Source organism: Panulirus ornatus, chromosome 15 (assembly GCF_036320965.1).
Source record: "Panulirus ornatus isolate Po-2019 chromosome 15, ASM3632096v1, whole genome shotgun sequence".
Lineage (NCBI taxonomy): Eukaryota > Metazoa > Arthropoda > Malacostraca > Decapoda > Palinuridae > Panulirus > Panulirus ornatus.
Window position 1 is genome coordinate 9040627 of NC_092238.1, and position 22904 is coordinate 9063530.

General features: G+C 43.7%; 1 protein-coding gene across 6 annotated transcripts in view; it reads left to right on the plus strand.

Annotated features, from left to right (window-relative positions):
* The window catches only part of Drep2 (DNA fragmentation factor-related protein 2), a 282308-nt gene that overhangs the window by 59499 nt on the left and 199905 nt on the right, over nt 1-22904 (plus strand). For all 6 annotated transcript variants that reach the window (XM_071670467.1, XM_071670463.1, XM_071670465.1 and 3 more), the window contains one exon: nt 7819-7912. In XM_071670467.1, coding sequence (XP_071526568.1) covers nt 7819-7912 — 94 coding nt within the window. The remainder of the gene's footprint in view (nt 1-7818; nt 7913-22904) is intronic.

Below are 22904 nucleotides of genomic sequence, written 5' to 3' on the forward strand. Positions count from 1 at the left end.
CACGGGCCCGTTGTAATCAGCCATCTTCAAACACGGACCCGTTGTAAAATTAATCAGCCATCACCTCGAACACGGACCCGTTGTAAAAGTAATCAGCCATCTCCTCGAACACAGACCCGTTGCAAAAGTAATCAGCCATCACCTCAGACACGGACGCAATGTAAAAGTAATCAGCCATCTCCTCGAACACAGACCCGTTGCAAAAGTAATCAGCCATCACCTCAGACACGGACGCAATGTAAAAGTAATCAGCCATCACCTCAAACACGGACACAATGTAAAAGTAATTAGCTATCACCTCAAACACAGACCAATTGTAAAAGTAATCACCCATCACCTCAAATACGGACCCAGTTTAAAAGTAATTAGCTATCACATCAAACACAGACCCATTGTAAAAGTAATCAGCCATCACCTCTAACATGGGCCAGTTGTAAAAGTAATCAGCCATCACCTCCAACACGGACCCATTGTAAAAGTAATCAGCTATCATCTCGAACACAGACCCATAGTAAAAGTAATCAGCTATCACCTCAAACACAGACCCATTGTAAAAGTAATCAGCCATCACCTCTAACATCGGCCAGTTGTAAAAGTAATCAACCATCACCTCAAACACGAACCCATTGTAAAAGTAATCAGCCATCACCTCGAACATGGGCCAGTTGTAAAAGTAATCAGCCATCACCTTAAACACGGACACAATGTAAAAGTAATGAGCCATCACCTCAAACACAGACCCATTGTAAAAGTAATCAACCATCACCTCACATACGGATCCAGTGTAAAAGTAATCAACCATCACCTCAAACACGAACCCATTGTAAAATTAATCAGCCATCGCCTCTAACACGGACCCACTGTAAAAGTACTCCGCCATCACCCTCAACATGGGCTGATTGAAAAAGTAATCAGCCATCACCTCAAACACGGATCCGCTTAAAAGTAATCAGCCATCAACTCAAACACGGAGCCATTGTAAAAGTAATCAGCCATCACCCCAATAACGGACCTATTATAAAAGTAATCAGCCATCACCTCAAACACGGACCTATTATAAAAGTGATCAACCATCACCTCAAACACGGACCTATTATAAAAGTAATCAGCCATCAACTCAAACACGGAGCCATTGTAAAAGTAATCAACCATCACCTCAAACACGGACCTATTATAAAAGTAATCAGCCATCACCCCAAACACGGACCTATTATAAAAGTAATCAGCCATCACCTCAAACACGGACCTATTATGAATGTAGTCAGCCATCACCTCAAACACGGACCTATTATAAAAGTAATCAACCATCACCTCAAACACGGACCTATTATAAAAGTAATCAGCCATCAACTCAAACACGGAGCCATTGTAAAAGTAATCAGCCATCACCCCAATAACGGACCTATTATAAAAGTAATCAACCATCACCTCAAACACGGACCTATTATGAATGTAGTCAGCCATTATATACTTGTGATAACTCTTCTCAAAAAAATGCTAAAAGAGATGTTGAAATGAGCAAAGAGGCAGTGCATGAAAAAAGGGTTTTTTTCTGCTGAAGACTTATTCCTAGGCTCGATCGTCTCTGTAAACGTCTGTGATTGATACGAGAATACTGGAAAATTATTCTCTCTCTCTCTCTCTCTCTCTCTCTCTCTCTCTCTCTCTCTCTCTCTCTCTCTCTCTCTCTCTCTCTCTCTCTCTCTCTCTCTCTCTCTCTCCCCCCCCATTTACTTATAGTGTCTTTGAAAGCAGCTTCGAAAGCCATTCTTGTTCGTCCCTTTTCGTTTCTAAGTCTGTACTAAGTATGGTTTGGTTTGGGCATCAGCGTATATCCAGGCTGTCAGCCTGAGTGGTTTGAAAACACTGGAACACAGTTATTGCACATTCTTGTCATGTTGCATACGAGAAGCACATATAAAACATTTGTAGCCAATGAATAACTAATTAAATTTTTGCAACAGTAACCGAGTTATGGCATTAAGATGCTTGAAGTCGGTCGACTGTGTTATGGAGATCAGGAGGCATGGGTGTCAGTGGAGAAGGTGTGGTTGTCATTGGAAGGAGCGTAATTGTCGGTGTTGTCAGGAGAGATTACGTTGTTGTTATCAAGGGAGGGGCCGTGGTTGTCTGAGAAGAGGGCGTGGTTGTCAGTGTTATCTTGAGAGAGGGCGTGGGTGTCACTGTTATCTTGAGAGAGGGCGTGGTTGTCAGTGTTATCTTGAGAGAGGGCGTGGGTGTCACTGTTATCTTGAGAGAGGGCGTGGGTGTCACTGTTATCTTGAGAGGGCGTGGGTGTCACTGTTATCTTGAGAGAGGGCGTGGGTGTCACTGTTATCTTGAGAGAGGGCGTGGTTGTCAGTGTTATCTTGAGAGAGGGCGTGGGTGTCACTGTTATCTTGAGAGAGGGCGTGGGTGTCACTGTTATCTTGAGGGAGGAAGTATTCATTGTTGTTATCAGTGGAGAGGCCGTGGTTGTCCTTGTCAGGGGGTTAGGTTAATTGTCCTTCATGTTAGGGGTGGGATTGTGATTGTCGTTTTTGTCAGGGAAGTGGCGTGGTTGTGTTTTTGCTCTGGGAAGGGGGCGTGGTTTCTCCGTCAGCAGTTACGGGTTGGCATGTATGAGAAGAGGATATGAATATCATTTCTGTCGAGGAAGGTATCGTGGTTTTTGTCTCCCCAAGGTCAGGGCCTGGTTTTTATTTTTGTTAAGATTGGGGATAGATTTATCATCTATCAAGGATTTGTATGTCTGACAGTGGAGGGTCATGTTATTTTGCCTGACAATACAGACCCGTGGTTTTTATGTCTGATAATGGAGGGGTCATGGTTCTTAGACATGACAGTAAAGGGTCGTGGTTCGTACGCCTGACAATGGAGCATCGTGGTTTTATTTATTCCTATTAAGGGAAGTTGTCTGGCGTGTATGTCAGTGATGGTGTATGGCTGTTCATGGATGTTCATGGATGGCTGTTGGATGGACGATTGATTGTGACTGATGTTCCCGGAGGGGCATTGCCCTCATTCGACAGGGAGTGGGCAGGTTGGCATTTCCACTAAGGAGGAGGTGTAGCTTGCATTCATGTAAGAGTGAGTATGTTTCGTTATTATTCTCAGAGGAGAGGTCGCAGCTGTGGGCTCCATCATGTGAAAGGCAGGAAGAACCCGAATCTTTTTCGTGAATCAATAGCTTCACTTGGGACAGGTTTTCTGTTACTGTTGATACGTTGACTTGATGGAAATTGGATGTACTCCTACCTGGACACGGGAGTCCATTGGCCTCCTTGCCTGGAGACGGGAGTCAATTGGTCTCCTTGTCTGGACACGGAGTCTGTCGCCTTCTTAGTCCATGAAGAATGGTGAGGTTTGAGCATCGCAGGGTTCCAACGCCCGTGTGTTATTCTTGTCACTAGTCAAGAGGCCGATGAAGACCAAATGCTTTACCAGTGGGTGGCTCCTGGACGTCTTCTCGCCTCCACTGTACTAAACCAAGGGCTATGAGTAAATTCCTCACCAGACTGACAGGTTTACAAAAGATGATTTCGTTAATTGTCATGGAACAGCTGGAGCGAGACCTACTAAGACTTGTTGGTATTATCATGCTGCCTTTCCACACCAGGTGGAAGGGAGGTGTATAGTCACTGCTTTATATTCAGATCGAGTTGCTCGTTGTGGTGGGCCAAAATGATGCACGTTTGTCCCTCGGGGGTAATGAGTCTCCTACGTACTGCAGTAGTGACAGATGTGCATCACGTCTTACTGGTGGTCTAGTCTGATCTAGTCTGGTTGGCTGCTGACGAACGCGCTGTCTCCGTCGTTCCTGCTAATCCCAGGGGACATATTGAGTTAAATTCGGCTTTACTATAGCAAGGGGGCTATACGTCACCTAACCCAGGTTGTATGCTGAACAGCTGGTTAGAAAATTATGGTGAATAGCCGATACATATAAAGTGTAGTGTGTAACCACAATGAAGCCAATATGAAAAGGAAAAAAAATAACATACATGTATGTAGTGTGTATAGTATAGTGTGGACATATGATTAAGCTAAATGAGAAAGGAAGAAAGACACATTGACCCCTAGAACACGACTTGCAGTCCTCAAACACGACAGTACGATCTTATTGCAAGATGGTATGACCTCTGACCTAATCCCAAAGGGTCGGGTCAAAGTTCAGGCCATAATAGGTCAGGTAAAAGGTTATACCATCATATCTAAGGTTCATACTGTCGTGCTCAAGGCTCGTAACTTAATGTTCAAGTGTCGTACGAGTATGTATGTGTGTGTGTGTTTGTGTGTGTGTGTGTGTGTGTGTGTGTGTGTGTGTGTGTGTTGTGTTAGTTTAGTTCTGTGCAAACGGTTATTCACAACTTTGCGCCAGTAACATTCAAGAGGAAAGGTTAGCCATGACATTTCCTGCCTCTGCCTTATGCTTTCATCCTGCACATGAGGGGAGCCTGATCTTGCGCACATCGGAAGGCTTCTTCCAGTCAGGCGTCCTCTCTCTGTCCATCGTCATATTGCTGCTTCCCTCTCTGGTCTACAGGTGTATCACTTCGGTCATCGCTCACATAAGGTGTCTGAGTGAGTTTATCCCCTACAATATTTCCATAGTTTCTTTGAGAGGACTAACCATACGAAGATTGGTCGTTATGATGCTTTTTTTTCCTTCATACACCTAAACTGGGTCTGCAAGCTCCCTGAGGAACTCAGATTAATACCCCTTATTTTTCAATTTTCACAAACATGATTTTTAACCGCAATGGCTTTTGATTCAGGGAAGGCTTGTGCCACGGTCGGTAGATAAGATGATGAAAGGAAGGAAACTCCAAAATGAATACAGACAACAATAGGGGAGTTATAACTATAGTGCGATGATCCCTACTTGAACCTTGATGGACAAGGAAAATTCGTTGTTACATTAAGGGTGTTGAAATAGTTTGTATTCCAGCTACTTGGTTATTAGAATTTTGAAAAGGTCTGTTAATGCGTTATTGCAAATTGTAAGCCTTGTCCAGACATGACCATATGATTGGCACAATAATTTATACGTGGAGAAAGCACTGCATTGTCAGCTGTTGATTATGCAAACTCGTCATTGCGACACAGCAACCAAACGTTATCTTCATCTTCAAACTTTTACCACACTCCTCTGTGCGTTTCTGATATCTTCCACTGTCACAAACAGCCTCAAAAGAACCCTATGGTCTGTTGCTATGTGTATGCTTTTGTATTCCTTTATCTGCAGGCTTTGAAGAGACTGTTCTCAAAAGATATCTTCATCGGTGACTCAGGCATCTAAAGATATTGTAACTGACGTGGGAATGATTGATAGATAAAAAGGCAGGCAACCAGTTTTCTTTCACTATATCAAAAGTCATGTCGTGATGATGATCCTCCTGTACGTGAATCATCGTTATTTGTGTTCGAGTTCTCGACACTTCATCCTTGTACCCTCTTACATTTTTTCAGATACTCTCAATATTTTTTTCGATCCCATCAAATACAAGAGTGTATGCGGGACATTACGTTGTCATCCCTGTACCTGTCTTTTATGATTCTAGAGGCATACCAACCCGACACAAACACCTCACATTTGCCACCCTATGATCAAACACATCCAACAGTTCTTCAAAATACTCACTCAGTCTCCTCCTCACTTCATCACTACCTGATTCCATTTTCTCTTTTACGCCCTTTCACCGATGTTCCTATCTGTTCATTTATTTTTCGCACATTATCAACTCCTTCCAAACGGGATTATTCTCCTTAAAGTTTACCGATACTCTCTCACCCCAACTTTCACTTGCCCTCTTTTTCCTCCCCTGCAGCTTCCTCTTGACTTCCTGCCGTTTTCTCTTATACATCCCCCAATCATATGCACTTTTTCCCCATAAGTACCACCCAAACGCTTCCTTATTCTCTATCACTAGCAACTTTATTTCTTTACCCCACCTCTCACGACCCTTTTTAATCTGCCTTCCTCCCACATCTGCATGCCACGTGCATCTCTCTCGCATATGCCATCACTGCTTCCCTAGATATCTCCCATTCCTCACCCACTCCCCTTGTTTCATTTACTCTCACGTTTTGCAATTTTACGCTCAATTCTTCACACAATTCCCTCTTCCATGCTTACCTACTTTCACCAATCTCTTCTCACCTATATTGTTTTCTCTTTTCCTAAAACCTCTACGAATCTTCACCCATGCCTCCACAAGATAAGTATCTGACATTCCACCAGCTGCCTCTTTCAGCACATTTACATCCAAAAGTCTCTCTTTTACACGCTTGTCAGTTGATATGTAATGCATTAATGACCATACGTTTGTTCCTCTTTTTAATCCAAGTCTTCCGTGTCACCAGTTCTTTTTCAGTACACACCTCCACAGTCTGTTCATTATTTCCATTCACAAAACTGAATACCCTATGCTCCCCAAATTATACCCTAAACTGCCACATTACACACCTTCGCATTCAAATCACCCATCACTACTGCCCATTTTCTTGCATCAAAACTCCTCAAACACACGCTCAGCTGTTCCTAAGACTCTTGCCTCTCATGATCTTTTTTCTCATGGCCAGGTGCATAAGCACTTTCATTTTCACCCACATCATCCTGAAATTCAGTTCCTTACACGCTGTCACACACTCCCACAACTTCTTCTTCAGGAGTAGTGCCACTCTATCCTTAGCTCTTGTCTTCTCACCACCCCTGACTTTACTTCTAAGACATTTCCAAACCATTCTTTCGCTTTACCTCTGATCTTTGTTTACTCAGGACCAGAACATGCAGGATTCTTTCCTCAAACGTACTACCTATCTCTCCTCTCATGACATCTTGGTTACATCCAGACATATTTAGACATCCAAGGCTGAACCTTCGAGGAAGATGAGCACTCCCTGCTTGGCTCCTTCTTCTGTTCCACCTTTTACTGAGATATATTGACAGTTGCCGTGATGATTTATTTCACTTGACGTTTGATTGGTTCCCGTATTCTCGTCTGTTGACTAGGTCTGTAGTATTAACATTTTGGACGACTATTGTGGTCTTTTTCTACCACTGAAACCTCCTGTTTGATAATCTCGTGGCTGTGACTCACGCCTCTCAGCTGCTGTCACCTCATACCGTATGTTTATATCTGGACCGAACTCGCCCATCTTAACGCATCCTCTGACAAGCGTCTCCAACTAGAATGAAGGAATCAACACCAGGAGGCCAGAGATGACTTACTGCATAATACCGTCTTGGAAAAGATGAAATTTCTCTCCTACTCTCGCCCTGCTCTTCAGATCTTCTCCCTGGGATTCTGTATTAAATATTTTCTCGTCACCTAAAGAGACTTTAAACCTCGACTCTCGTCTACGAGAAATGCAGAGTCTTTACCCTCTGAGGTGTATTGGCGCTCTTCTGTGTCCCGATCTTTCACTACTGCCTCTCCAGACCTTCACTCAGACTTGCCTCATGGTGTTATTCCGCGGTGTCTTGAACGATAACCATTTGTCATTATATGTGTCCAATGTCATGTTATTTCTAACTACTACTACCTGTATGTAAACGTGTGTTGTTCCCCTCTACCTGTCGCCCCTCCTCTCTTGCCTTTCCAAAATAATCTGTCACTGTTGCCTTTCGTCCAGCCTCCGACTAACGTTCCACACAACTCTACCAGTTGTCGTCGTCTGCTGCCTTGCCCTGTCACCTCAGACGACCTGTTCCTCATTGCCGTGCTGTTCCTCCACCTTTCCCTGATGCCTTCCTTGCTCGTGCCCGCTGCCCTGGCACTACAGTAACTAACCATGTGGTCTTGTCCTCGACAGGGAAAGGGGAAGCGCCCATATAAGGTATGGGACAGCGGGCGGCAGGTACGGAAGGGGCTCGTGGTCGCCAGCTTCAACGAACTTATAGAAAAAGGTGAGTGACGAAATCTCTCTTGTGTCCTACAACAGTTCACCTCCAACATGGCCTCGGCCACAGTACACTATGGAAGCTCATTTGACTGACTTGTTTACATTCTAAGGGAAAGTGTATTTCTGTTATTGATGGCTGTTTAATCTATCATGTTCTAATGTACGAGTTAATCTTATTTCTATTTTCTTTTCCAATTTTATTCACAGTTATGTATGTAGTTAAGTATTTTATCTATATCTTTAACAGGATTTATTATGTAAACTCAGGGATTCTGTATTCTTTTTTATCTTGGTTCTCCATGAGTAAGTTACAAGGATTACATATAGTTCTGTATGGAATACAGAACTGCAAATGCATGAGACAACCTCCTGTCACATTTTGGAGGGCTATTAGATGTAGGTGATATGAATTGCTGTCATTTGTATCCAGGTGTCATTCCCAAGATGTCGCTGCTGTGAAGAGTGAGTATACATATAATACCCTTTAAAAAGGTGACCATTGGTAGTAATGTGAAAGGAAGGGGGGAGGGTTGTAGTTTTTCCTCATAACATCATGTAGTTTTTGATATATATATATATATATATATATATATATATATATATATATATATATATATATATATATATATATATATATATCCTTTCCCTTCATACTATTCGCCATTTCCCGCGTTAGCGAGGTAGCGTTAAGAACAGAGGACTGGGCCTTTGAGGGAATATCCTCACCTGTCCTCCCCGTTCCTTCTTTTGGAAAATAAAAAAAAAAGAGAGGGGAGGATTTCCAGCCCCCCGCTATATAATCATAAGTGTTCGCCGTGTCTTGCGTAGATAGCGTCAGGATCAGACGTAGTAGACTGTCCTCATTTGCTCACATCCACTCTCTGTCATGTATAATGCCCCGAAACCACTGCCCCCGATCCACAGCCAAGCCCCACAGACTTCTCAGTACTTTCCCATGAGCGCTTTAATGACAGCACATTCTTCCCCATATACCCCATCGATCCAGTTCATTCTATCCCGTGCATACCTTGCACCCTTCTGCACGTTCAGGCCCCGACCTTTCAAAACATCTTTCATTCCATTCTTCCATCTCCAGTTTTCGGTCTCCCCTTCTCCTTGTTCCTTCTACATATACCATTATATTCAGCCCCGTTCTCGTCTTGTCCACATTCCCAAACCATGTATATCATCACACCTTCTCCAACTCTCTCAACCATCCTCTTCTTACCACTACACTCATCTCATGCCCTGTTCTCTTTCACTCGATCAACTTTCCTCACAAAACATGTTGGTTGTCCTCAGTCGTTTCATTTCCAACACATTTCACCGTTTTCTGTGCTTTCTTGTATAGGCCCCACGCCTCTCAACCGCACGACACTTGGAGACTAAGATACTGTCAAACACACCCACCTTAACCCCAACACAGACAGTGACCATGCACTCAAGACCATGAACTCCTCACTTGCTCACCGGTTATCAGTCATGTGGTACCGGTTTCGATACCGGGAACTTACTGGTGAAATGGTTTACATACCATAAAGTGTTTTCTATTGTTATCATGAGTTTACCAGTTTATCTCACTTGCGTTTTTTTTCTTTTCATCCTTAAACTGGGAATGTTTGTGAAGTTTGGTAGGTGCTTATGAATGCATTTTGTATACATTCTGTTTTTATTGTTGCTGTTGTTAACATAATCATTATCATGATGATTTTAATATTATCGCCATTATCATCATTGTTATTATTATTAGTAGTAGTAGTTGTAGTAGTAGTTGTAGTAGTAGTAGCAGCATTAAAAGAGTTATAGCAGTAGTAGAAATAGTAGTAGCAAAAGCAGGAACACCAGCAGTAGCAGCAGCAGTAGTCTTATCAGGAGTAGCGGTAGTAGTTGTAGTAGTTGTTTTCGTAGCGGTAGGAGAAGCAGTAGCGGTAGTAGTAGCAGTAGCGGTTGTAGTAGTAGCGGTAGGCGAAGTAGTAGCGGTTGTAGTAGTAGCGGTAGATATCATCATTATCATTATTATCGGTTTCCATTATGGTCTGATACACAGGAGCGAGGCGTGACCTGCCGGGCAGATTGTAACCCGAGTTATTGAGGCTTTTTGCCGGCATCATTACGGTCGTTAGTGTTGTAGTTAAAGTTGTGTTTATCGTACGTCTGGTCGTCTCAAGTCGTAGGTGTTGACTATATCGTCCTTTAGGTCGTAGTCTTGTCTTATGGGCGCTGGTCTAGCAGTCATGCGAGGTGTCGTTGTATGATGAGCAGGAGTCGTCCTTTTGGTCACGTGAATGTCAGTCGGTCGTGTGGACCTTCGTCGTTGTCTTGATTCGTATTGTTGTCGTTTCCTATCATTCCTAACCAAGAGTTGTCGCTCTGTGTTCACCACACTGACAAATGAAGGCTGGCAGCTTCCCCACCAAGATGGTACTGCCGTGTTCAACGTGAAGATCACGGGGCTTCGTCAGCTTTAAGATAACCTGAAGATGGTGACGTTCCTTCATCGCCCCTTGACAGTGCTCATCTCCGCAGTAAACTTAATGGCACTTCAGCTTATTTAAATCATAAAGGCGAGCGTGCTAGATTAATCATCATTATCATCAGCATGAGGATACACCGCTTCGATACCCTTGATGACTACATGTCAAGTTTTTATTAGAGATTGAAAAAGAATGGTATTTCATATCGTTCTTCGCCAAGCATTATCTTAATGACCACTGCATATTTCCCCAAAAATCTTACGTCTGCGCAGAGGTAGTCTTATGGACGAGGTGTCTTCCCACATCAGATGGAGTGGACTTGGCCTCGCACAAACTCTAGGGGACAGACTGTATTATCTGTACCGTCAACTTGCAAATCTTTGAAAATTAGGAAAGTGAAGTTACCCTCTTCTGGGATGTCGAAAAGAGATGTGAAAATAAAAGTCATTCGAATTCATGAATATTTAAGGTTAGCAACGTTATGAATCAGATGAAATACGAAGTTATATCCACAATGTAAAGATATGGACTGGCATGAAAAGATTAATCAAAGATAAGGGAAAGATAAGAGTCATATGTGTATGCATCTTTCTTTCACTGAGGCTAATGCAAGCTGTTTGGGATTCGGACGAAGACAATCAGATAGATAGCTCAGTACCAATGATTCGTAAACCTAAGGTCGTAAACCCGGGGGTCTGAGGGTAGAGTTTCCACCTTAAGCAGTGACCCCTTGTAGACCACAGACTGGCGACGGTGTTGCGGTTGACAAAGGGAAGAGATGAGAGTACGGCGTCGGTCCGGCAGCCACCACGATGGCTCCTGGATACTCTTAAAGTGCGATCGTTTGTTGATAACGTTGTTATACGGGTATTGATCGTGTGTCGACACGTCTCGTCAGTGAAAGACTCCTCCTGGCTTTTCGAAAAAGGTTTAAAAGCCCCATAGGCTGAGGGCACGTGAGTGGAGGCTTGAGATTCGGCCAGACAGTGATGCCTGCGACGCCTCCCCCAAAGCACACAGGAACATCCTGTGGGGAGGCAGGGAATGGACCGGTGATGGGTGCTGGTGGCCGCCGCCCTGACAAGGGGGAAGGGGGGGTGGCGTTGGACGCCGCCCTGACAGGGAGTTTACCTGGAGGGTGGTTATGGCCGTCCAGGCAGACACATCTGGCTCCTGCTTGGAGCAAAAGGTCACAAAGGCTCTTAGGGTTATGACCCCCCAGAACAACCCCCTCCCTCCTTCCCTCCCTCTCTACCCATGGGCTCCTGCAGCTTCACTGTTGCGCTACGCTCAGTAGCAGGGACAAATTGGAACCCCTCTTCAACCACTGTGTATCCTCAAGCAAATGGAATCCGGTTGTATATATATATATATATATATATATATATATATATATATATATATATATATATATATATATATATATATACATATATATATATATATATATATATATATATATATATATATATATATATATATATATATATATATATATATCTCTATCCATAGCCCACGCCTCGCAACCATACAACATTGTTGGAACCACTATTCCCTCAAACATACCCATTTTCGCTTTCCGAGATAATGTTCTCGACTTCCACACATTTTTCAAGGCTCCCAAAATTTTCGCCCCCTCCCCCACCCTATGATCCACTTCCGCTTCCATGGTTCCATCTGCTGACAGATCCACTCCCAGATATCTAAAACACTTCACTTCCTCCAGTTTTTCTCCATTCAAACTCACCTCCCAATTGACTTGACCCTCACCCCTACTGTACCTAATAACCTTGCTCTTATTCACATTTACTCTCAACTTTCTTCTTCCACACACTTTACCAAACTCAGTCACCAGCTTCTGCAGTTTCTCACATGAATCAGCCACCAGCGCTGTATCATCAGCGAACAACAACTGACTCACTTCCCAAGCTCTCTCATCCCCAACAGACTTCATACTTGCCCCTCTTTCCAGGACTCTTGCATTTACCTCCCTTACAACCCCATCCATAAACAAATTAAACAACCATGGAGACATCACACACCCCTGCCGCAAACCTACATTCACTGAGAACCAATCACTTTCCTCTCTTCCTACACGTACACATGCCTTACATCCTCGATAAAAACTTTTCACTGCTTCTAACAACTTGCCTCCCACACCATATATTCTTAATACCTTCCACAGAGCATCTCTATCAACTCTATCATATGCCTTCTCCAGATCCATAAATGCTACATACAAATCCATTTGCTTTTCTAAGTATTTCTCACATACATTCTTCAAAGCAAACACCTGATCCACACATCCTCTACCACTTCTGAAACCGCACTGCTCTTCCCCAATCTGATGCTCTGTACATGCCTTCACCCTCTCGATCAATACCCTCCCATATAATTTACCAGGAATACTCAACAAACTTATACCTCTGTAATTTGAGCACTCACTCTTATCCCCTTTGCCTTTGTACAATGGCACTATGCACGCAGGAGGATGGATGTGCTGGAAATGAGATGTTTGAGGACAATGTGTGGTGTGAGGTGGTTTGATCGAGTAAGTAACGTAAGGGTAAGAGAGATGTGTGGAAATAAAAAGAGCGTGGTTGAGAGAGCAGAAGAGGGTGTTTTGAAATGGTTTGGGCACATGGAGAGAATGAGTGAGGAGAGATTGACCAAGAGGATATATGTGTCGGAGATGGAGGGAACGAGGAGAAGAGGGAGACCAAATTGGAGGTGGAAAGATGGAGTGAAAAAGATTTTGTGTGATCGGGGCCTGAACATGCAGGAGGGTGAAAGGAGGGCAAGGAATAGAGTGAATTGGAGTCATGTGGTATACAGGGGTTGACGTGCTGTCAGTGGATTGAATCAAGGCATGTGAAGCGTCTGGGGTAAACCATGGAAAGCTGTGTAGGTATGTATATTTGCGTGTGTGGACGTGTGTATGTACATGTGTATGGGGGGGGGGGGTTGGGCCATTTCTTTCGTCTGTTTCCTTGCGCTACCTCGCAAACGCGGGAGACAGCGACAAAGTATAAAAAAAAAAAAAAAAAAAAAAAAAAAAAAATATATATATATATATATATTGTATAATTATATAGATGGCCGTCAAGCTCGAGTCATTCACAAGGGATTCACCTCAAAATCCCCAGGCTCTACAATGCGATCCCGCCGTAAGTTCTTCCTCAAACCTTCTTCAATCCCTTCTTACATGACCTCCTGCCGATGACCTCGCAGTCACACCACAGCACCATGACACTGTCCTAGCAACAAGGAAATCATGCAGCATCACGTCACGCCATTGAGGCACTGCCTCGCTTCGAAGCAGAGCGTTTGCATCGTCACAGAAATTTAGTCATGCCTTGTCACTCCAGGCAAGACGTGAATCCATCCTGTAGTCTACCATATCCGTGGATGGCCAACCACTCCCTCTCAACGGAACTCCAGCCATACTGGGCGACGCGTATGACACACATTAAATTTACTGCCAACACCACAAACAGGAACACAAAAGGCCACAAACACGCTAAACGCCCTAAGAGCACCAACCAGTACCAGATTTGGACAGGAAGATAAAGAATCCCTTGGTATGATCTATAAACAAATTACCAAGTTCACCCTCAAACAACTCATCATCTTCTTGGTCAGCCACCCCAACAAAGGCAAACTTAACAGGGCTACAAATCGCACAAAACAGGGACTTACAATAGTTACTGGTTACCTGGCAACGGTTGCGCAATGAAACAAAAATATTGACAGCAGAACTTGATTTCGGTATGCTCGGCACTCACTTTGCAACAGCTCTACACCCCTTTAAACCAAACCGCTCCATAACTAACCACTAACCCCCTGGTAGAAATAAAAGCTCATCCCTACTTCGCATTTCAGCAGTCTACACTCACAGATCCCTCCTCCCTCATCAGGCAGGCATGGCTGTGATAAAACATATACACATCACAGTGACGCGATAAGTACCATGCATCTATCCTGCCAACTCACAGTCTTACTCTCCAGTCCACGAGAGAGAGACACACCCATCTGAAATTATGCCCCCCAGGCATGGGCGAGTTATACTCTCTCCTCTTGTTTCTGGAATACACCCATCTCTCTAAGACTGTGAAGACCAGTTCGACATAAGGCCCCCTTCACGTCCATAAAATGACGCTGAGCCATCACTCCTCAGTTGCCCTGCGCTCTCCTTACACAGACATACACGCAGCGTTATCACACTACCTGACCTCTTGTCCAGCCTGATGAACGCGGCCGGCTTTCTGAGAGCTATGGGAACCCCATAGAAGGGAATCCTATTGGACATGATAGCCAGAACCCATGCGAGCTCGACTTCAGGAAGGCCCATTCTGACTCATGGTCAGTTACGCCGAGTGCTACACCAAGGAGGCCCGTGAGTGTGTGATCTGATACATTATGTAATCACCTGTTTGTACCTTACGGAGAGAGAGTCTTACACTCGTGGGGCCCTCGTCTTTTGTACTTTCTATATCTTTGTAAGCTGCAGGCACTCACTGTCTCCTTTGCTAGGAACATTCCACCGACCCATCATCCTCACACGAAACCAGTATTTTTTTTTTTGACCGAGCTCTTTCTCAGATTTTGATCATGGCTTCTGGCAATTCTAGAGCCCCTTCTTCTGAAGAACTGTTCACTGTCAACGTCATCCAGTTGGTTCTGGGATTTAAAGCGTCAACCCTCCTCTCATCTCTCCTCCAAAGTGGACAGTGGTGGTGTAACCCTTAACCTTTCTTTGAAGTTCAGCTCTCTTAATTCAGAAACCATCTTGGGTGTTCTTCCCTGGACCCTGACAAACATATCTTTTGTGCTTCTTCAAGTGCGTTGATCAGACCTTCGGTTCGAATATATTTTTTTGAAAAGTTTACCAAACGTTTCTTTATCCAAAGGACCTAAATGGGATTTTGATATTAGTAGTTAGTTTACTTCTTTCACAGTTCTCCTGATGTGTAGGTCTGGCGACAGGTTAGGTCCAGTGTCGACCCTTGGCTCTATTTCACACGTTGATTCCTGTAGCTTACAACCCTCTATCGGGTATTGGCACCGCCCTCCTTCGCTGAGTCCCCTCCTTATTACCTTGCACTTGCTTGTTTTGATTTTCATCCTCCATTGATCAGACCAGTTTTGTAGCTCGTCCTGTTCCCCCCCTTGTAAGGTGATGCAGTCGTATCCCTTCCGTCCCGTATTCCTCTCTCATGACCACGATGTCATCCGCAAAACATGTTTTGGTTCGAGTCTAGTCCTTCAGACAAGTCATCTGACCCGCAGGCATCCGGTCAAAGGCAACTGATGTCGAGGGCATAATGGAGGTGTAATCCAGTGAAGATGAGGATGTGGTGAAAATGTGGTTTGGTGAAGATGGCCTTTGAGCGAGCCGGAAGCTAGTTATAATGATAATGATTACACCTTACCTTACCTTCCTGCCATATGATTGCCTTGTATGGGGGCTCCTGCATTTCCCAGAAAGCCAATGACATCCGCAGATCAAGAAGTGCGGCGATATCATCTGGGGTGAGAGCAGGATAGGTGGGGAGTCGGTGTTTCATGTCTCCAGTGTGGACGTCGCATGTAGGACATGGAGGGGTCTTGTGGTACGTTGAATCTGCGTAACGTTGGCAAGTTGGTTGGACCATCTTTTGGGAAAGAAGAATCCCATTGCGTCCTCCATGAACAGTTCATCCGCATAAATATTACGTGATTTCAACTTACAAAAAAGAAATGGTCCTCAGAACAGTCACAGTTACTCAACACCTGCGCAGTGAAACGAAAATACTTCCAGTACATTCTCACTTCAATCTGCTTAGTATCCAGTTCATTGCAACAGAAGTAGGCCTTTCCCACGCAAACCAGACTAAAAACTATCACCAACCTTAGGCAGATACAGAAAGCGTACCCCAGCCTCTCTCTGCAGCAACCTATGACTACAGCCCTGCCTCCCTCCTCATGCATTTACGAGTAATACTTTCTCTTCTGGTTTCTAGACACGTTCTTCATCAATACAAACTCCGATTTAACATGTCACAGAACATGTATTCTAGGAAGAAGCAGCCAGAAGCGTGTCGCGGGTTCAAGCCTTGGTGGTAAGAAGACATGCAGGTATCTCGCAAGAGCATTGGGCAGAACAATACCCGTAGAATAGGGAGAAGGCAGCAACGTCACGGCGAACAAAGAGGGATGGTCTAAGGAGAGGAGATGCCAAGAGAATTGAGGAGACGGAAGGATTGGATTCCATTCTGGTTGATGAAGAGGTGAAGGAAGAGTCACTCTTGATTTATGAGAAGTTCTCTGTACTGGGCTGAATCATATCCTCCCTGTAGAATGAGATAGATGTTTAAAAGAGAAGATATTGTGGCACCTAAAAGATAAAACATAGCTTTTGAGGAGATTTTCCATTGTTGATTATGCTGGGTTTCCGGGACAGAGTGGCGCATATGGTTATGCCCAAAATATTTATGTTGTTGCAGGAATGACTTGTGATGTTTTGAAACTGAACAAGCAAAAAGAGAGACATTTTGAATGAAATAACTGAGGGAATTGCGTTTTAACGGTGTTGAGTCTGATCAAGTTTTTGCTTCCCTATTTCCGTATATTGCATAGGTCCAAATTAAGAGAGGGAGTGTATTTAGAAAGAGATAGAGTATTTGTGTGGGGAAGGAAGGAGAAATGAGATGAGATCCGTAGGGTGAAATCATCAGCATAAGAGTGAAGAGGGTTAGACGTTGCAGAGAGATCATTTATGGAGAGAAAGAGAGTAGGTGGTAGGACATAACCCTGTGGTACTCCGTTGTTGATGGGGTGAAAGTGGTAAATCGCCTCATCAACGACGATTGGAAAAAGATCGGCTGGGCTGGAAGTGTCGAGGGCTATAACGAAAAGTCCACCTGAATTTCAGAGGGAGGAGGAGGAGGAGAGATTAATCGAATAGAAGATCGCAGGTAGACCCTGCACCACGTAAGCCATTTTAGTGATCAGCGAGAAAGGAATGGAACTCTAAATATTCGAGAAAGTGAGAATTAGGAATTTCAAAGACAAGACAGCAGAAACTGGAGCAATGGGATGAAACCTTACTGTAAGGGTTAGAACGGGTCTTTTTTTCTCTCTTTTTCCTAGGGGTAGTCTACTCCAATGCATGCTTTCAGAAGTAAGAAAAAGTTTGGGATTGAGAGACTGAGACGAAATAGGCAAGTAAGGATTGTAGCTAGTTCAGGGGCGTGCTACCTTAAGGCTTGAGGAGGTATGCCGTCTGCGCCATGCGACTTGTCCACTTGAACCTGAGAAAGCTAAGGGAAGACCTTGCGGAAGAAGAATACAAGGGAGGGGGCTAGATTCCAAGAAGGAGGATTTAACGTGGAATCATTCGAAGTACAGAGTAAGGAAAACAAGGTATCGAAAAGCGCACCTCATCATCAGGGGAGTTAGCTTTAGAATGATCAGGCCGGAAGCGAGGAGGAAAGGTTGAACTGCAAAAGTGAAAGGAGATGCTGTTGGTCAAGGAGCAGAAAGATTTAACAACAGGTCAAATCAGCGCGGTCTACTTATGAAGGTTCGCCATACTTTAAAAGAAACAGCTCTGCAATGATTCTGAGCTGAAATAAAATAAGTGTGAGATTCAGGGGAGGGGAAGGTTTTCATGGACCGATGTGCTCAATCTTTAATGCAAAGGTCATCGTAACCAGTGATTAAATCATGACTGGGGAAGGAAGGTTTGTAGTATTCCATTCCAGCTAAGATGACATTCGCAATACGGTCAGCACAGCTGGTGGCATATCGGCCAGCGAAGCCAAACTCGTCCCAAAGAAAGTCAGCAAAGAAGCTGTGCAGGGATGAGTGTAAAAGCTCTACCAAAGTTCTATAGTTGACGTTCCAAGGATGAGGGGGCAAGGGATGAGTATTTCCGGATAGGAGTAATGGAGATAAGGTTAAGGGAGTAGAGAGTGAAGAGGACTGTGAACTGATGATTTTCGATTGACGTGTGAAAGATGGAGAAGGTTTGTGGGGGTGGGGAGTGTGTTGAAGGTAAGAAAAGGAGATCGAGAATGTTGGAGGTGATAGAGATGGTTTGATTATTTGTTCCAGATTATTGACTGGAGAGAGAGAAAAAAAAATTAATGAGAAGCTGAACTCAACTGGGATTATTCCGTGTCGAGCTTAATCAATCCTGGTGTAGGCTAAAGTCTCCTTCGTAGAGGATCTAGGCGCGCGTGGGTGACAAGAGAGCAAAGCTTCGTGGCTGGAGGTCGGATTATTAAAAGAGTTGCACGTTGATGGAGGAATTAGGGAAGTATATGAAACATAGGAGGAACGTCGCAGAGCAGTGGTGAGCAGCGTGCTGTCCACGGGCCGCAGGCTGCTCCTCTGTGCCCTGAGTACAGGCCTACGAGACATTTTGTTGATCGTTGCCCACGCGTGAGGAAATCATAGATGAAGACTTCTTTTGTTTTCATATCTGACTTTTATAACAATTCTGTTTATATATGAATGATTAGGTATTTTCTATAACTCAGGATGAAATGTTCGGCCCGTAGTAAAATGTACGTAAGCATATTTATGTGGTAGTGTTTAATGCAGATGCCTGATTTCAATCTTGCTGATGGCTGAGGTGAACGAAGCCCACTCATACGGCCTTCACACTGGCCATCTCGGTCATAGACGGTAGAGAGATTTTGAGCCAGATGGCTTCAGAGCTGGAGGATGCAAGATTCACGAGCCCAGCGATAAGTTTGTGTACTGCTGTGAGCGCAAACACAACACTTGGAGCGGATTCAATGATAGAGACTGCAATTGGATATTTGATAATGTAGACGGGAAGCAGCGTTGGGGAGATGGGTTTCAGAGAGAAGTTCAGGGGAAGAAATAAACAGATTTGTGCTTTACAGAGGGAAAGATTGGCTGTGAGGCAGTGAGTTGCTGAAATGATTTGGGAAAAGGGGCGAGTCTAGGAATACAATCAAATGGATGGGCCCTGCCTGATGATGGTCACAGTGATTCTGGGACCAACACCACAAACAGCAGTATAAAAGCAACAGTCACACTAAATGTCCTCGGAACACTTACTAACCCACCCTGCCAAAGGAGAATATACAGTTATAAACCACTCAAAATAGAGCACTCTGAACAACAGTCATTTGGCTGCCTAGCAACCACAAGCACTGAATACCTACTCAGTTAAACGAAGGCCTTCCCAATGTAATCCAAGCTTATTAAGTTCGGCATCAAGTTCTTTGCAGTAGCACTAGACCCGATCCATAACTTACCACCGACCCTCAAATGGTAATAAAGTGCGTACACCTCCTTCACACTTCAGCACCCTCTACCCACAGATCCCCTTTCCCAACCGACGCAATATTGACAAAACACATACACGCCGAAATGACCTCACAAGTACTGCACAACAGCCCTCGCAACTCTTAAACGTCTTAAAAAGTAGCATAGCATTCTGAAACCACATTCCCGAAGCATATAGGAGTTCTACTTTCTCGTCTACTCTGATCATCATCCGTCCTTACAACATGAGACACTGATTCAGCACATCTCAAGACCCTCCATGCCCCCGATGCAACTACCACAGTGAAGACACTGAACACTACTGCTCAGTTGCCCGACATAGACATAGACACAGCGCCTTGCTCTTCTCCTTCCACATACTCCTATATGCAACCAGGACCTTAGTCCCCTTTCCTAGCCAATGGCTCACTTCAGTTCTCATGGTTTCACCTGCTGTCACATCCACTCCCAGGTATCTAGAGCTCTCCATCTGCTCCGGGTACTTCCCATTCGGACTCATTTTCAAAGCACTCTTGTCTGATATCCCTGCTTCATCTCAGTGCCCTACCTGTGTTTTACGTGCACTCTCAGCTCTGACGTTTCACTCAGTTTCCCAAATCGTGTGACTATATTTTCTCTCTTTACTTTCCCACTTGTGCCGTGTCATCTCCAAACAATAACTGATTCATGTTAGCCTTAGACTTGCCCCTCTATCTCTAAAATCCTTACATTTACCTACTCTCACCTCCCAGTCCGTAAACAGACTAAACAACCAAGATGATATCCCATACCTTTGACTCTTCATGGAGAGCCAGTCACCCGCCTCCCTTTCCACTCGTGCACATTGATTCACTGACCTGGTGAAAACTCCTTGCAATTAATAACATTCCTTATACCCTTTATATTCGAAGCACCTTCCACAAGGCCTCCTTGCCAACCCTTATCACACTCTGTACTCAGATCAATATATGTTTCACATACTTCACTCTCTTTCTTCAGAGCAGACACCTGGTTGACACATCCTCTCTGCTTCTCCTGAACCTACACTGTTCCTCCCCAGTTCTGTGCATTCCACTACGCTTCCAGTCATTTCTGTAGATGTTGGTTAGAGCGGTAATGAAATAAAAGATGCTGAGGCTGAAGTAGCAATGTGTAGCAATCAATATTTGAAAGGTATATCTCGCAATGATTTTATGAGAGGAAAAAAAAAGATATGTTTGATTTAGATGGCAAACTAAATGAGACTTGGAAACCCACCCACCCACCCACCCCAAAAGAAACACAGAGGAGAAGGAAGGGTATTGGAAAGAATGCCATTCCTCGTTCAGCAAGAATCGTCAAATTGAGACATTCCTTTGTCAACTGAGTATTGGTCATACCACTTTAACTCATGGTCACTCATGGTGGAAGAGACCTACCTGCCCCACCATGTAACACCTGCAACTGCAGTATTACTGTGGATCGTATACTAACGGAATGCCAGAAATATAAGTCTCAGGGTCAGTTATGAATTACATAATACAAAGAATAAATGTATAAATGAATTTTTTGTCTATGTCGGTGTAAATAGCCTAATAAACCTTTTAAAGAAAACCAAAATATATGGTTTTATGTAATTAGTTTTGATTTTGAGATATCTTTAAAGGGATTCTTAAATGTATAAGTTTATGTAAATGATATCAAGTCTTGAGATATCTTTAAAGATGCTTAAATGTTTATGTAGATAGTTTTAAGCTTTTAGATATCTTATAGTTTGTACCACGTTCTTTTGCTTTACATATCTCACAAAATGAAAAGGTTTTAAATCAGTCTTCTCCCATGCACTTCGCCAGGCATATTCAACAGATGTACACCTCTGTAAGTGGAACAGTCACTTTTGTATCCCTTACCTTTATATAAGGGCATTATACATACATTCTGCCAGTCCTCAGGAACCTCGCATTAGGTCTTACAAAATATGATAACCTTACTAACCTGTCAGTAGCACTGTCACCGCATTCCTTGAGAAACTCAAATGCAGTTCCATCCACTCCTGCAGCTTTGCCACACTTCATCTTCCGCAAGGCTTTAATCAACTCCTCTCTTTTCACCAAAGGATTCGGTACGAATTTTTCGCTCAGCGTGCCTCTTCGTGCCATACACCACATCCATCATCCTTTCATCTAAGACATTCAACATTCCTTCGAAATACTCACTCCAGCTCTTTTTCAGCTCTTTGCCAATCATATATATATATATATATATATATATATATATATATATATATATATATATATATATATATATATATATATGTATATATTATGTGTGTGTGTGTGTGCTTCATGTCCATTGACCAAGTTGCCCACTGTCTTGTGCACGCCTTACACCTAACATGTTCAAGCCCTGAACACTTAAAACCCCGTCATTTATTGATCAATCAACCCTCCTAACTCCACAAATTTTGCTCAAATGATATATCGACACATTCACCTTCTTCCGTACATTCTTATCTGGAGCCCAAGCCTCGCATCCATACAACATTCTAATGACTGTTATACTTTGAAACACGAAACACATCCATCTCTGCCCTCACAGGTAGTGATTTCTCTTTCCACAGATTCCTTAATGCACCCAGGACCTTCGCTTCCTTACCCACCTTATGACTTACTTCAGCTCCCATGGTTCTGTTCGCTGCCATGACCGCTCCTCTGTATCTAAAACACTTCACTTCCTCTAGGTTTTCTCCATTCAAACTCACACCTGCAATTGGCCTGCATTTTTGAACCGCAAAGCCTAATAACCTTTTATTCACATTTACTCTCAACTCTTTCCTCTCACACACTCTCCCGAACTCAGAAACCAACCACTGAAGTTTAGTCAACAATATATTTTTTGCATACAAGTTTTCTGTCTCGATGTTTGATCAACAACTTAACTGTAAATCTCATATACGTAAAGAGATAAAAGACCAGGCATCAACGAGTAGAGAGAGAGCTCTGTTATGTTAGATATTCAGGAGATGTGCGTTTAAAGGATGAGAACCTGGAGGAAGAGGGATGTACATTCCTTGGAGTGGACATGGCATTGAATGGAGCTGTGGAAGCTGAAGTGAACCATCGGATGAGTGAGGGAGCCAAGGTCATAGGCGCCTTGAAGAGCGTGTGGAAAGAAAGGCCATTGTTGATGACGGCAGAGATGGGAATGTTTGATGGTAAAGTTGTCCCAACGGTGTTGTGTGGACGCGAAGAGTGGGCT